Here is a 15,853-nt window from a genome sequence, read left to right on the forward strand (position 1 = left end):
GTTGGAATTATTTAAATTTCAATCGCTGAGATTATTTCAAATATAACTTCATATATTATACAGCTGTTGAATAGTTACATAATTGATCTATCAATCTTTTGTGCACTTACATTTTTTCGTTAAATTTTAGATGCAACAGACATTAACTCAAGTACAACAGGGTATAGAACTTCTAGAATTCCCACCATCTAACTTGGAGGATAATATCAAAACAAGTATGAATGTGAAGACTCCGACAAATACAGATACGAATTGTCCAGATACTCAAACTAAACATGTACCTTAATGATTATCATCACCAGGCAATTTTGAATGTATCTTTTATTTTTCTTACTTATAAGCTAACTAACTAGTCAGTACTATGTTTATTAATTGCTGAATGTAAGATAATCAGTCAATACTTCAGTTGATTTATCATACAATTACCAGAAAATATTGATGTTTTTTTAACTTTTTGGAACTGTGATAATTTACGTTGTTTACATGTTAATAATGGTTAACCTACTGTATTGTTTTGTATTATTTCGCTATTGGTCTTTTCTTCATTCCAGTGAGCGAATTCTTTTCTATGTAAGGGTATATTATATTCCTTGTCAGAAAATGGACACACTACTTATATTACTTAACATTTATTATTAAATCCACATTTTGTTCAATTTACCCTTCACTTTTCCTAGATTTATTATCAATTCTCATTACACTGGGCTCTTTCTTTCTTTCTTTCTACACTCATGATAATTATGTTGATCTTTTCATCTCAACAAAAAAATACTATTTTTAAGTTGATTAAGTTAGTTCTTTATCATTATAGAAATAAAGATCAAGAACTTGGGACTGATTCGCGTCATCGAACATTCTTTTTCGAAGTTTATAAGAATGTGAATAATTGAACCGACCGCTAGTCAACGAATAACAACGTTGTTTTATGGAGCTTGGGAGAGCAGCTGACTTGAGAAATCGGACGAGCGTGGAAATAGTTATATATATATATATATATATATATCATCCCACTTGGCAACTATTTTAATTAATCTAATAGAAATGGTAAATTCAAACAGAAGTATCTGAGCAACTATCAGCTAGACTAAAGCATGAATATAACACAAAGCATCCTCACAGAACTAAATATTTGTCTCAAGTATAGATAATAGGCTGTGCTGAAAAACCACCTAGTAGGTAACATCATATAACAGCATGATATGGCTTGGAAATCCAGTTATTGTGAACTCTTACATAACGATAAAAACAAAGATCTATAGAAATATCATACTGCCAAGAAATCTATCCCTGATATTTGACGGTCAAAAAGTTGAGCATACATTTATCCAAACCCTTATCTTCCCGATTACTGCTTATACTCTTACTACTTCTACCACTACGGGATTTGAATCGACAACTACATCTCTGTGCTAATGTGGTATGGCAACTCGAACTAATGTACGTACGTACGAAGTTCTACGTTGTTACTGACTGACATTTATCAAAACAGTCAGTCAGCAACAACACAGAACTTCATACGTACGTACATCAGTTCGAGTTGCCATACCACATTAGCAGAGATACGTGTCGATTCACATCCATAGTGGTAGAGGTAGTAAGAGTATAGGCAGTAATCGGAAAGATGAGGGTTTGAAGATGTTATTACAGAACCCAGTTTGTTGGTCAGACCATAGGTGGCTGTCTAAGTGAACCAGAATAGACAGAAAATGAAATATTTAGCTTGGTAATCAAATATAAGAATTGGTAATTCTGACTGCCAGTTATAAAAATTGTTTTTAAAGTAAAGACGTCGGAAATTTCTAATCTAGCATTTCTTTTTTTGAACTATCAGTATTTTGCTAGCACTATCCACCTATACATTATCAGTCAATTAAATCGCAAACGTATTTGTAATGTTGGCTGTAATAACTGAAGTATTCAAAACTCCCTTTCCAAATTATTATAATGCGAAATGAATTGCTCTTAATAAACAATGGGAGTGGTAAACAGTAATAATACTAATATTGGCTTTGTGGCATAGAATTATATTATGCTTCATGTCCATTCAGAAAAAATAAAACAATTTCTTCCAGTTGCCTTTTATTGAGATTTCAAAGTAATAATGAGGGATATGAAAAATACTAAAGTAAAAAGATGATTGTTAGAAAGTTGTCATGAAATGCAGTTTTTAGTAAATGCTTTCAAAATAATATAACTATAGAAAAAAAATAAGAATTTCAAATGATCGACCAATCAACTATGTTTTTGTAATACATTGTTCCGATAAGTATTTCTTTGCCTGAATAAGGAAAGAATGGAATGTTTCTTATAATTTGACAAGAACATAAAATCTATCAAAATAATGAACATTTTACTCCGGTAAAATGTTTCCCAAAAGATCTATAATATGACTCAGTTTTGATGATGATTAAAAAGTGAATATGGTTTACACTGGTGAAAATTAGAACCTAAAATTTCAACACAAGAAAACTGTCGAGTAATTTACGTTGATTGGCTGGAAGGCAGGAATAAATATACAGTGGGATTTGGATCACGTAATCGCATAAATCAAAATCTGGGGTAGGAAAATACCTTATCCATCAACTAGCAGTTCATATCAGGAGAAAATCGAAATTCCAGATACGATAATTCTCTATTTTATTTTTATTACTGGATGTTAGCATAGCTGGACGTGTACGCACTAATGGGAGTTTAAAATACCCAGTCCTGGGAACTAAGAAGGCGATCCATTTATTTCAAAATAATACTAAATTTTTACATAGATGAGTTAAAAAAAAACACATCAATCACGATCGCCATTTCAGTTATAACACTCTAATTACCGGTTTATCTTATACTTTGTACATCCAGTATCCCTGAAATAAATGAAAATTGACTGAATAGAATTTATGTGAGGAAATAGCTCATCATGGAGAAAATATGTAAGCTGGATAAATATTTAGACCATCTGTTCATCACTAGGTTCAGGAAGATGGCGCAAAAACCAAATGCTGATCAATATAAATCGATTTATCTTGGGTTATCTTACTTGATTTAGATGGCGGATGTCTTTTTGAAAGCATGTACTGTCATAAACAAAATAACTAATAAAGTCCGAAGTAATTTTAAAGAATTTAGGCTGATAATACTTGTAAACTAGAATCATGACAATAAAGTACATGCTGTAACAGCGAGTCCTTATGCTGAGTATATAAGCTTGTGACCAAAAAAGTGACTAACCTGTTTGACATTACCATCAGCGGCCAGTTTCATTAGATTTGTGACTGTAAATGTGGAAGGTTTATCTGACGAGTTCGAATGGATTATGGGCTCTTCAGAATCCAGAATAAGACATGCTAAATTATAGGCAGCCAGTGGATGGGAATCTCCCCGAACAGCACAACTGTACCAATGACCCGCTTGTTTATTATAATGTCGCTTCAGACCATCCTGAAGAGACAGGCACTCAGATGCTTGCTTTTCGTACCATACACCTAGATTATACTGCGCTGGTGAATAGTTTAATTCCCCTAAATCCAACCACAATTTGGGGAAGTGTTTTATCTTGCTTTCTGAAATAGATTTCAGTGCATGCTGTACAGAAACAAAAACGGATGAGTAAACTAGATACAAAAAATATTTATTAATAGAACTAAATACCGTCGGCGAAATCGTGAGTAGATAATATATTGAAAGAACTCATTAAAGCAATTATTGGTTCTAAACAAAACAATTGCTTTGCGTATAAGACCACTTGTATAAATAGCAAGAACATTTGTGATTCTAGACAATTGTCTTCGCAAGATACTCTACTGTGGGAGCGAAGAAACCAGCTGAGAAGGATATAAAGATAAAAAGATGGAGGTGGATAGGACATACATTGTGGAAATCGTCAAACTGCATCACGAGACAAGTGCCAACTTGGAATCCTGGAAGCAACAGGAAAAGAGGAAGACCCAAGAACACATTACGTCGGGAACTGGAAGCAGATATCAAAAGAATGAATAGCAACTGGAAAGGATTGCCCAGGACAGAGTTGGATGGATTATGCTGGTGGGCAGCCTTCGATCCTCTACGAGGTGTAACGGGCGTGAGTAACAATGCAACAATACAGCCAACTTGTGTAAATAGACAATAAATTTCGATTCTGTAACTCAATGGTTAAAGGTTTAGCTCTTAACTGCTAAACTCCTGTTTAGATTTACACCATATGAATATATCAGAAATTTCATACTCTGGCGAACAATAGGATGATTGATCGTTAGTCATCAGGTCTGATAAGCCCTTCATTCACGAAGTTTGGTATACAATGAGCAGGCGATTTATTTGAACATGATACAGTGGATTAGCAATTATACAAAAGAATCTTATTACCATTGTATGTAATGCAACCAATATAATAATAATATTGATAGTACACATTCAATTAGAGGTCAAGGAAGTAAATAATTTGAAGATACAGTGAACTTCAATAAGGAACGACAGCTATGATATCACGCGACCTTTACTACTAAGTGATTTTGATGTACAACAATAGTTGTAAAAAAGTGAAAGCATAATATAAAGAAAATGAGTTTATGGATTCCATGACCATTAAACTGAGTTGTTTACAAAATTGTAAACATTCAAGAAGTGCTATTGTTCACTTGTGTAAAATATTTTAAAGAAAAATCTAGTTAATTGTAGACGAGAATTTAATAAGACTACGTTAGCTTCCAAATAAATAGATAAGTTTGCAAATTTATGTTCAACGACATGCCGAAAAGCATCACTTATGTATGCTAAAATAAAACAAAGCATTAAATAATATTAATAATACAGTACTTACACAGTTTAACTTGTGAAAGATTTGGTCTACTTTTGTAGATAAAGCTTCTAAGTTTGTTTCGGTATCAAGTGTTTCAGTCTGACAACTTTGATTTTTTGTTTCTATGGGCTTGTTACGACACACGAAAGTAGAGCCCTTACAAGAGACTAATTCGGTAACAGCGGGATTAGCAATAGTGAATGGAAATCTATTGAGATATGCTTCCTGTAACTAAAATTGTTAAAAAGTGAAAAAGTAGGTTACGTGTAGCAAATGTCGAGAATATAATTTTTCTGAGGTAACAAAACTTGACTGGAGATTTTTCGGTACTTCATACTTATTTTGTAAGGTAGAACATTGGAGAATCGAGTCATCAAAGCTGACAGGAGCCAATCCACGTAGAACTATTAAATATACGTTTAATATGAAGATTAACTTACAGCGTAGTTTAGCACTTAACATTGGCTTGTAACAAAGGACCGCTTGAGTTTAACTATGACTGACCCAAATATAATGAGAACCACGTTATTATCTGTGTTTGAATACTTTTGATAAATGTATTCGATCAGAAAATCTTTGCGTAGAAAGAATAATAAAGGTCTTTGTGTCCCAAACCAGTGTTTTTGGGGGTAGACTCTGTATAGGGGCCAGGTATGTCCCTCCCTCGGGGTCCTACAAATACCAAAAAAATAAAAAAAAGTAGCTGAAAGACTCAGAAAATACGAACAGCGGTAATAAAAACGAGCTCAAGATGCGTATAACTATCTGTGTAAAGGTGTCTTCATGTAAGCAATTTAAGAAATCTGTAACTGGTGAATTCCCATAGGACATTTAAAATGCTTAATAATGTTCCTAGATATCCGATCTGTGCATTTGAATTCCTATTTGGTATTAAAAATCTATTGGACTCATTTCATTTGAATTATCTAGGTAGTGAAAGGACTCATATTGTATTGGACCTACGTAGCGATCTTCCTGAGATCGTAAGTCAGTACTTCTCTTTTCGTGTCAACCACTTCTTACTCCGGTTAAATTATTTAGCTTCATGAGACAAAGACGATTGTTGGTGGCGATTTAGTCAATTAAACCTGACCCGGGTCTATTTGTTATTTAAATTTAAGAAAATTGGTACAAGAAGCAGTCATAATTTGCGGACGCCAGGACTGGTTGGAAAAAGCGGAGAGGTGGTCAGTGTATGACATGATGTCGTGGTATGAAAGAAAGTTGCAAAGGACTGGCTTCTGTTGGTCCTTCAAGATTCCCTGGTTGGGGTCCGAGGGATGGTGCAACACAGTGGCTAGAGACGTTATCAGATATGCCTCAGAATAGAAGCTAGTGGCGATCCTGCTGTAAACTTCTTTTACTTTCTTCATAAAGGGTGGTTGTATCTTCCTTAACTGAAAGAATTCTTCTTGTTGTACCTTTCCGTTTCCCCCATTATTATTATTATTACTACATTACCTAACACTAATCTATGGTCGTTATTGTTCTTTTTTTCTTATATACTCCTTACCGTTTTCTCTTCCCATTCTCATTGTTTTGTGTGGAGCATATATATTTGGTGCCGTCTTGTACCAAAATCTATGTGTTCAAATAAAATAAAATAAGAAGCAGTCTACTTCGACGGATGACATATTTTCTAACTGGACGACGACAGAAAAAATCGGTGGGGTCCAAGATGCCTAGTTGAAGACCACCATGAGGAATTTTTCAGGACCAGTGGTTCTATTCTATATAGAATGTCGCAACTACTTACCTAATATCTTTGATCTTATTTTATGTAGGTGATATCGAAATGCAAAGGACACAACAAAAGAATATAAAAGAACATAAGAAAATTCTAGATAAATTAAATGGATGCTCCGATTGTTGATAACCACAGTACTGATGTGAATAATAACATATAGTAGTGAGATGAAAAAGATGTAACAAACTTAAGATCTAATAAAAACGTGCGCAGGTTTGAAGTTGAATCGAACAAAATGAAAACCAGAGAGAGCATTTCGAGTGGGAGAACTGACTCTCCCCACCCTCGGCCGTATCAAGGTATTTGGGAACCCGTAATTCCTTAAAATGTTTTACCACAACCTCTTTATCTAAATTTTAAACGGCTAGCATTTTCAACCTATTTTTGTCTTATCCTAAGTTCTATAAACAATCAGAAGATTTTGTCAGAACGGAGTTGAATAATAATAGAATACAAATGGTATTACGGACGTGAACACCTCAAGTAGGCTTCAAGATAGTATTTGTCTATCCACCACCCAAGACATTCTTCCTTATGACCCCAGAAAAGTTTGTCACACAGAAATACTACGTTAACACCAATTAGGCCAGATAATGTAGCGATTGTTTGATGACAACCAAAACTGATGTCAGTGAAAATGGAACACATAAGTTAAGACCTCGTGCAGACTTTTCGGGTTTCGTCTTACAACTCTTCCCATCTAGTGATAAAGGTATATTTATGTGCCCAGTGATTAGTCATGAGCACATGTAGATATCTGGTAGTGACATTGTTTGTGAGTGCATGTCTATAAGGGAGCCCGAACCTAGTGTTTATTTTGCACCTCTTTTAACAAATTAATTATGTAACGTGTGATTTTTTATCTATGTCATCTGCTACACCAAAAATGTTCACAAACCGATAAGGTATTTTTCTTTTCCAGATGTACAGTGATGGTAATAGGACTCACCGGTTAGTATGGACACGTACCGATGTAATACGGGTTTTTATGCTTATGTTATTCCTTCTGAATAACAAGGATTGAAATAAATTTGATATTATGTGCTAATGAGCATTCTTAGTGATATCCATTTTCACATAGAAGCGAAGGCGAAATCCGAGAATATTCAGGCTACAATTGGAACATATATATCTCGCAAGTGCAGGAGATATCTGGAGTTTGAATGGAGTCAGGCGAAAGTGAGACAATATGGCTTAAATCTTGGCGAAAAGTAGACTATTTAGAGATCAACAAGGTGTGAACTTATAGATTTCTCGCCTCATGGTGGACATTTTAAGGAAATAGTTCCCTATATGTTTTATTATTTCTTCAGAGTGGACGAAAAGGCGACTTAAGTTGCAATTTCGCATGAATTATTTCCGAATTTTTGTCATCCAATTTCACGCATTTTTCCCCGAAATTCGCCTTTCATTCCCATTCAGTTTAATTGGGATTATTAGAGGGTATCATGCCACTAAACTAAAGCATTGAGATGGTAGACGAAGATATGGATGAGGTGTTTTTAAGTTTCGGATATAGTAAATATGAAGATATATGGATTAATTATCCGAAAAACAAACAAAATTACGAACAGCACCGACAACAGCTTATTTCGTACCGTAACGAATAATTATAAATAATTGCCATGGGTTTCAGATTCAAATGGTTCAAATGGTTGTGGACGGAATAGAAGAAGCTTTCGTTTAACAGGCTTCCGTGTCTAGTAGCAGGGGATCACCAAATCCTCCAGGCAGGAACCTAGGTATGTTAACAATAAAAGAGGAAAAGAAATTGGTAAATCATAGTGTGATGCTGTCCTTGGTCCTTAAGAATAGGTCAAGTTGCCTCTTGAAGGACTCCTGAGAAGTCGCTTGGACTAGCTCGGCCGGCAGCGAATTCCAGCTTTTGACAACTCTTAAGGAGTAGAAGTTGTGTCTAAATTCCGTCTTGCTATGTTGTGTTTCCAGTTTCTGGGTGTTACCCCTTAGGTTATTATTCGAACTAAGCTTAAGTAGGTGTTTAAGAGGATGTCCAGAAGTGTTAAGAATACTATAAGCCATTAATGAATCACCTCTAAGACGCCTATACTCTAATGGGTAAAGGTCTAGTGAATGGAGGCGTTCTTCGTAAGGTTTAGATTTGAGTCCTCGAACTGATTTCACGGCTCGCCGTTGGATACGCTCCAATGTGAGCTTGTCCTTTTGGAGTGAGGGGGAGTACTATGTTTCCGTGCTCTAAATGGGGACGGATGAAACTATTGAAGATTGTATGGAAAGTTCGTCCGTCAAACTGTCCAAAAATGCGCTTCAACGTTACCAGTGCAAGGTTTGCTCGGAAGGCATTTTTGTCACAGTTAGCGTAAGACTTCAAATCATGGGGCATCAGGACTCCTAAATCTTTTTCGTCTTGGGATACTACTAGAGAGGAGTTTCCTAAGTTGTAACTGTAGTTTGCGACATGTCACAGATGAACTACTTTACACTTTGAAGTGTTAAAGGTAAGTCCGTTATCGTCTGCCCAACTTTGAAGTCGAGTCAGATCCTCCTGAAGTGCCTGTATATCGTCTTGGTTGCGTATCTCTCTCCAAAGTTTCACGTCGTCGGCAAAAAGTAATAAGTCTGACGTTACCTGTTGAGGAAGATCATTTATGTAGATCAAGAAGAGAAGAGGCCCTAGTACTGAGCCCTGGGGGACCCCACTAGGACATTCCATAACCTGAGATAAAGTGAAATTAACTCTAACCTTAAAGTGTCGATTTTTGAGGTATGAAGTAAGCCAATCGATTAGAGGTGGTTTGATACCTAGTTGTTTAAGCTTATTGATAAGACACAAGTGGTTAACCTTATCAAAAGCTTTTGAGAAATCAAGGTAAATTATATCAACCTTTCCCTTGCGATCGAGGATGCTTGTCCATCTGTCCACCGCAGTCAGCAGGTTGGTTATACAAGAGTAACCCTTCCTGAAACCATGCTGTTGGGGTGAGAAGAAATTTAAGGACAGTAGCTAGTCGTTTAAACCGTCGCATATCAGGGACTCCATGAGTTTTGAAGGTAATGACAGAAGAGCCACCGGCCGATAACTTGAAGGTTCATTGCGTCGACCACCTTTGAAAATTGGTGTGATGTGAGCCAACTTCCAATTTTCCGGTAATTTGCCTCGGCTTAGCGAGTGTGAAAATATCACGCTAAGCGGCGTTGCCAGGATTGAGGCTGCCTCCTCAGTATGGCAGGATGAACCATATCCGGGCCAGGAGAAGTATTTAGTCTTAAGTGCTGCAATTTACGGAACACCAAGTCAGCGCTTAGGTTCACTTCGGAGAGTCCTGTGGAATTGCAGATGAAACTGTCGTCAGTAAAGTTGATGTCAGCCGGTTGAAATGTTTGAGGGTAATGTGTCGCCAGAAGGTTAGCGGCGTCGCCATCTTTGTTGGTCGGGCCGTTAAGACCTAGCAGTTGAGAGACTCCTGTTTTGGCTTGACGAAGAGAGGCTGCATAACGGAATAGGCTTCTAGGGTTAGAGGCAAATTTGTCCATAAGCTTTGTCTGGTACTGAAGCCAGTCTTCTCTTATAACCTTCGTGCATATGTTCCTGATATGTTTATATAATTTCTATACGCTCCATCGTTATTAGTTCGTTTGTATTCCGCCCAACAGTGCCTTTTGCGGCTTAGCAGGCGAAGGGTACGGTTCTTGATTACTGTAGGTGGCTTGCAGCTTTTGGGAACCGTTTGAGGAACTGAATGGTTTGTAGCACATAAGAGCGTGTGCAGTAAGAAGTCCCAATGACCGTCCACATCGAGATGAGGGTGAACATCCCAAACCACCTGTTGCAGATAGTCATGTAGAGCTGGCACATTCAACCGTTTAAAGTTCCAACGCAAATTATTGTTGGGATACCTTAGCTTAGTTTTGATGACAAAACTGAAGGCGATGACGGCATGATCGCTCTTTCCCAGAGGAGCCAGGATTGAGAGGTTGTCAACTAGGAATTCTTCGTTTGTGAATACACAATCTAAGCGCGATGGTGTTTGACTGTTTCTCCAACGAGTTGCCGACCTCACATTTTCATATAAGCCTAAGTCATCGATGAGGTTGAGGAACCGAGCTTCAATTGAGTTGTCGCCTCCAGTGTACGTGTGTTCCGCGAAGTTGACTCTAGGGAGATTAAAGTCCCCTAGAATCAGGATGTGTGTGAAACCGAAACGAGTAGAGCGGGATAGTCCTTCCAGCATACGACTATCGTACTCGATGTCGGCAGTTGGCTTCCTGTAAATGACTCCGACTAGACACCTCGAAGTACTTGCCAATCTAACAGAGCACCATATGGATTCCTCAAGATTGTTAAACTCGAGGTTGTGAACCTGGTGCACCTCCAAGCAAGAGCTTATGTATATGGCTACCCCACACCCAATTCCTGTTTTCCTGTCGTTGCGGAACAAAGTCATCCCAGGTAATGCTAACTGTTGGTCCGAGAACTGAGAAGATATCCAGGTTTCAGATATTCCTATCAGACGGGCCTTATTAGCGTTACTAAGTTCACGTAATTCATCCAGTTTGTTTGGTAGACTTGCAGCGTTCATATATAAGCAGTTTATGCTTTCAATTTGGAACGCGTGAGCTTCGTCCTGTTTTTCTGTATGAGCCTTATGTGAATGGACAGGTAGCCCACCTATATGAGGTTTCCCGAGGTGGTAGGCCCTGTCCTTTACGCGTTTTTATCATTTAGACAGTCCACAAGTGGAATGGTCAACTCCAACTTGCCTTTGTGCTTGGTCCTAGCTTCATATGGCCTATCCGGGTGCATGTGGATTCCAGGTGGCAATCGACATCTGTTGTCACGAAATGCTTCCAGGACTGCAGCCGCCATGTGGGAAGATGGGAAGGTTATCTTCATTAGACGGGGTCTAAGATCACCGTCCTTCTTGGCTAGTCTCGTCACATGCTGAGTCAGTATGTGTTTGAGCCTCAAGGACTGTTTGATGAATTTCCATTCCCTGATGTCAGAATTCGATTGAGTAGGGTCTGCATTTTCCGGTATACCTTGCACTAGTATGTTTCTTCCGCGGAAGAACTTCTCGCGAGATTCTTTAGGGACGTTCCGTATGATATTGCGCTCAGAATACGGTATGTCGGGCAATATTCTTACGTTACCATCGGATTTCAGCAAGTGACTTGCTAGCAAGACGTCCTCTAAGTTGGTAGCATTCTTAAATGTTACTCGGAGAAGCCTCGGGTGATTTAGATGCTTAGAATCCTTTCCTCGAGTGAGCCGGGTAACCGTCAAAGGCTCTATTCTAGGAAGTTCGAGCTTCTTGTTCAATTCACCCCACAGCATCCTGTCGTTTTTGTCCTGCAGACTGAGAGGAATGTCAGGATTGTCAACGAGGTTCATGATAATGAGAGAATCGTCCCGAACTGTTGTCAATTTACCAGGTTTCACGATGGGTTCAGGTTTAATAACTTGTTGTTTGGAGGTCAGTGTGCGTTTATGAATCTTGGGCTCTTTATTGACCGGACGAACAGTCTTGGGGGTAGACTGTGCGACCAAATCACCAGATATTTTTCGTACAGCAACACTTGGGTTGCTCGGCTTGGGCGGTGATGTATAATCCATGTCTTTAAAGACATGACATTTATAGACAGATTGTTGCGAGCTAAACAAGACAAGATTCAACCTGGTGAACCTCATTGTCTAGTAGCCAGTGTCCAACGTTTCTTTGCAGCAAGGACCAGGATGTATAGAACAAGCGGGAATGCTTCAAAGAGTTGTGGACGGAATAGAAGAAGCTTCTGCTTAAAAGGCTTCCAAATCTAGTAGCAATGGATCATCAATACCTCCAGGCAGGAACCTAGGTAAGTTAACGATAAAAGAGGAAAAAGGAATTGGTAGGACACAATCCTTAATCCTTAAGAATATATCATGATTCCTTTTAAAGGACTCCTGCGAAGTATCTTGGACTATCTCAGCCGGCGGCGAATTCCAGCATTTGACAACTCTTATGGAATAAAAGGTGTATCTACAATCCATTCTGCTGTGTTGTGTCTCCAGTTTCCAGGTTTTACCCCTTAGGTTTGTGTTGGAGTTAAACTTAGGTAGGTGTTTAATGGGGTCTCCAGCAGTATTTAGGATGCTGTGAGCCATTAGAAGGTCACCTCTAAGACTCCTGTACTCTAACGGTTAGAGGTTTGGTGATTGGAGGCGCTCTTCATAAGGCTTGAATTTGAGGCCTCGAACTGATTTTGTAGATCGCCGTTGGATACACTCCAGAGTGTCCTTATCCTCTCTGAGTGAGGGAGGAAATACTATGTTTTCGTACTCTAAATGGGGACGAATGAAACTGGGGAAAGTTCTAAGGTCAAACTGGCCAAAAATGCACTTTAGTGTTACCAGTCCAAGGCTTGCTCGAAAAGCATTTTTGTCACAGTTAACGGAAGACTTCAAGTGGTAGAGTACCAGAACTCCTAAATATTTTTCATCTTGGGATACCTCTAGCGTGCAGTTTTCTAAGTTGTGGCCGTAGTTTTCAACGTGTCTCAGATGAACTGCTTAAAATTTCGAAGTGCTAAAGGTAAGTTCATTGTCATCTGCCCAACTTTGATATCGAGTCAGATTCTCCTGATGTGCCAATATATCCCCTTGATTGAGTATCTCTCTCCAAAGTTCCACATCACCAACAAAATTAATAAGTCGGACGAGACTTGTTGTAGAAGATCGTTTATATAAATCAAGAAAAGGTTTTAGTACTGAACCCTGTGGTACTCCACTAGAACACTCCATAGCCTGAGAGAAGGTTAAGTTAACCCTGACCTTATAATGTCGATTTCTTGGATATGAAGTAAGCCAATAAATTAAAAGCGATTTGATACCTAATCATTTGAGCCTATTGACAAGACATATATATGGTTGGCCCTATCACAAGCTTTCAAGAAACTAAGGTAAATAAAGTCAACCTTCCCCTTATGATCAAGAATGGTAGTCCATCTGTCATAGAATGAATCAAGGGAGATATATAATCCCTTCTGAATATAGTTACTGCCTTCCGAAACCCTGAATAAATATAAGTGATCATTAAAAACACCCAGCTAAGTAAAATTTAAATTACAAGGTTTATCATCATACGTGACAAAACGAACAATAGCTCTACAGACCGGCTGGACATGTTCTAATTCACCACATTTAAATATTTGAAATGACGAAATGCACATGATTTACACGAGTGAAATTTACCTCAGGGTAAGCATTTATCAAATATGTGTTCACCTCTGTAACTTGCTTCTCAACTCCTCAATGAATTGTTATCTGCATGACAGTGAGCACGCAATGGATTGAGATAACTAAGTAATGTAGTAGAATTCTTGATGTCCTGACGAATCGCTTTGTGAAATTTCACTCTTTCACAGAGTCTGAAGTACACTTCGCGTGATTTTATAGTAGTTCATGAATTCTGTAGGGAAATGAAATAGGCTTTTCTGGGAATGCTAAAGCTCTTAGTAAGTTGTTGGCATCCTTTCCGATGAATGTAATTAAATAGCCACAGTTTTATCATCCCTAACATATTTCTTGGTCATAATCCAGAGTTCAAAACTTTCTATGTTATCTTCGAAAGATTCAGAGTTTGAATGTAAATCAAACTGTTGAATCACATGCTCCATCGCGACATAAATGTGATGGCTAAAATATTCGAATTATCGTACTAACTAGGAATTCCCGGAATAGCGCAATTTAAACCAGATAGAATTAGATGAGCGCAAACGAACGTTTTGTATTTGGAGTTCGTAATGAGCGAATGATGAAGTATGAAGATATCATTAGTTCCTTCAAATACCACAATCATCTGTCATTTACTGCGTAGGCCTAACAATTGCTCATGTATGGATCTGATTGATTTGCATAATCAGCCGTTCAGTTTGTTTGCTCAAATCAATATCTGATATATACATGTGCCTAATCAATCTAGTATTCAACTTCTGACTAGTAGGTCTCGCTAATGTGATTGGTTGGCCAAAGATATACGAATGACACGTATATGATTTGATCCAACTACTTGGCGCAGAAATACTCAACAACGATTACTCATTCATGGTCTGGTGCGGATGCTTGATTGGTTGCATTTACTAAAGGCGCGTCCAGTAAAACCAACAGGGCTTCTTCGGCAGTTTCAGCTTCCTAGAAACAATTCAGGAAACTTGTTCTTTATAAGGCTTCTATAGTTCTACCGTATGTGTGTTTAATACTGATGAATTTAGTTCAGTCAGTAAGACAACCAATGAGAGCGCATATTGAACGGAAAATTCTGTAAAAATTTCAAAATAACTAGATAGTGAACATGACGAGTTATCACTTCCAGTTTTAAAAATGCCGTTTGAATAATATTTACAATAACTTCGAGAAAAATGCAACAGGTTCTAAAATATCCACCTGCCCATTGTTATTGGACGCCACCAATTTATGGAGCAGTTACATAAACGGTAGTGTGCGTGCTTCGAGCGTATATCTGACCTGGTTATAACTTAATTTATGTAATGAATCCATTCTCTGCATCCTTGTTTATTCGGACTGCCAAACGCATAACTAAGTAGTAGCGTTCATTACGGCCATACTAAATGAAATATTCAAATATTTCGGAAAATATCGGTTTCATTTATCATTTCATGATACAGTGGCCTAGCAATTTTGAACTTGATTGATAAGTCTTGCTAACTGAACGCCATATTCGGTTCCTAAGCTATTCTCGTAACCCCCCAAGCTAGAACTACACAGCGACCTGAACACGAGAGAAAATGTGCAAAATATGCGAGATGCGCTTTACTCCAAATGTTCATTCTAGTACAGAAAATATAGAGTTTTTATTATATTTCAGACGTCCTTGGGTTTCCCGAAGATTGTGGAATGCTACTAAACATAGTAGCAGTTTAGTAATCATCCAATCCGAAACTCTACATGTGACTTTTCACTTTCTTGATGTTTCTGGCTAGACTTCAAGTGAACGCTGATTGGATAAAATGCTCTTTAGTGTTTTCCCGATGATTGCTTGTCTTTTGCGAGAAGTTTTCCGGATCACTCCAACATTGTATTACTTGAGAGTTCCAAAATAACATGATGCAGCGGTTCAGTGTTCCTAAGTGGTCAATAGCCGACTACTAAACTCCAGTCAATCACAAAGTCATAAATTAGGGCATTCGAAGCAACCTTTATTAATGAATTGATTTAATTATCGTCACTTTATCTTATATTGTACTAACCATTCTATAAATGAAATATGAATGACTCATTTTCTACGTTTTAAAATGTTGAAGTTAAATTTCTGGACTTTAAATGAACAACACTGAATGAAATTAGT

General features: G+C 37.8%; 2 protein-coding genes across 5 annotated transcripts in view; one reads left to right on the forward strand and one right to left on the reverse strand.

Annotated features, from left to right (window-relative positions):
- Positions 1 to 1,374, forward strand: part of GRAMD1C (Protein Aster-C) — a 66,917-nt gene extending 65,543 nt beyond the window's left edge. For both annotated transcript variants that reach the window (XM_051214875.1, XM_051214876.1), the window contains one exon: positions 131 to 1,374. Coding sequence is in view for 1 of the 2 variants with exons in the window: in XM_051214876.1 (XP_051068058.1) it covers positions 131 to 286 (156 nt within the window). In the remaining variant the exon portion in view is untranslated. The remainder of the gene's footprint in view (positions 1 to 130) is intronic.
- Positions 1,375 to 1,470: 96 nt separating this feature from the next.
- On the reverse strand, positions 1,471 to 6,883 carry MS3_00006674 (uncharacterized protein). Of its 3 annotated transcripts, none has more exons than XM_051214878.1 (5): positions 5,227 to 6,883; positions 5,051 to 5,190; positions 4,808 to 5,017; positions 3,220 to 4,760; positions 1,471 to 2,278 (listed from the first exon to the last, which is right to left on the reverse strand). In XM_051214878.1, exons 1-4 carry the CDS (start codon positions 5,246 to 5,248, stop codon positions 4,752 to 4,754), a joined length of 381 nt encoding a protein of 126 aa, XP_051068060.1. In that variant the 5' UTR covers positions 5,249 to 6,883; the 3' UTR covers positions 1,471 to 2,278; positions 3,220 to 4,751. The 3 variants fall into 3 exon arrangements, with proteins under 3 accessions (XP_051068060.1, XP_051068061.1, XP_051068062.1); XM_051214880.1 differs by having other exon boundaries at positions 2,063 to 2,278; positions 3,220 to 3,573; XM_051214879.1 differs by having other exon boundaries at positions 1,471 to 3,573.
- Between the last annotated feature and the right edge of the window lie 8,970 nt (positions 6,884 to 15,853).

This window comes from Schistosoma haematobium, chromosome 2, assembly GCF_000699445.3.
Source record: "Schistosoma haematobium chromosome 2, whole genome shotgun sequence".
Lineage (NCBI taxonomy): Eukaryota > Metazoa > Platyhelminthes > Trematoda > Strigeidida > Schistosomatidae > Schistosoma > Schistosoma haematobium.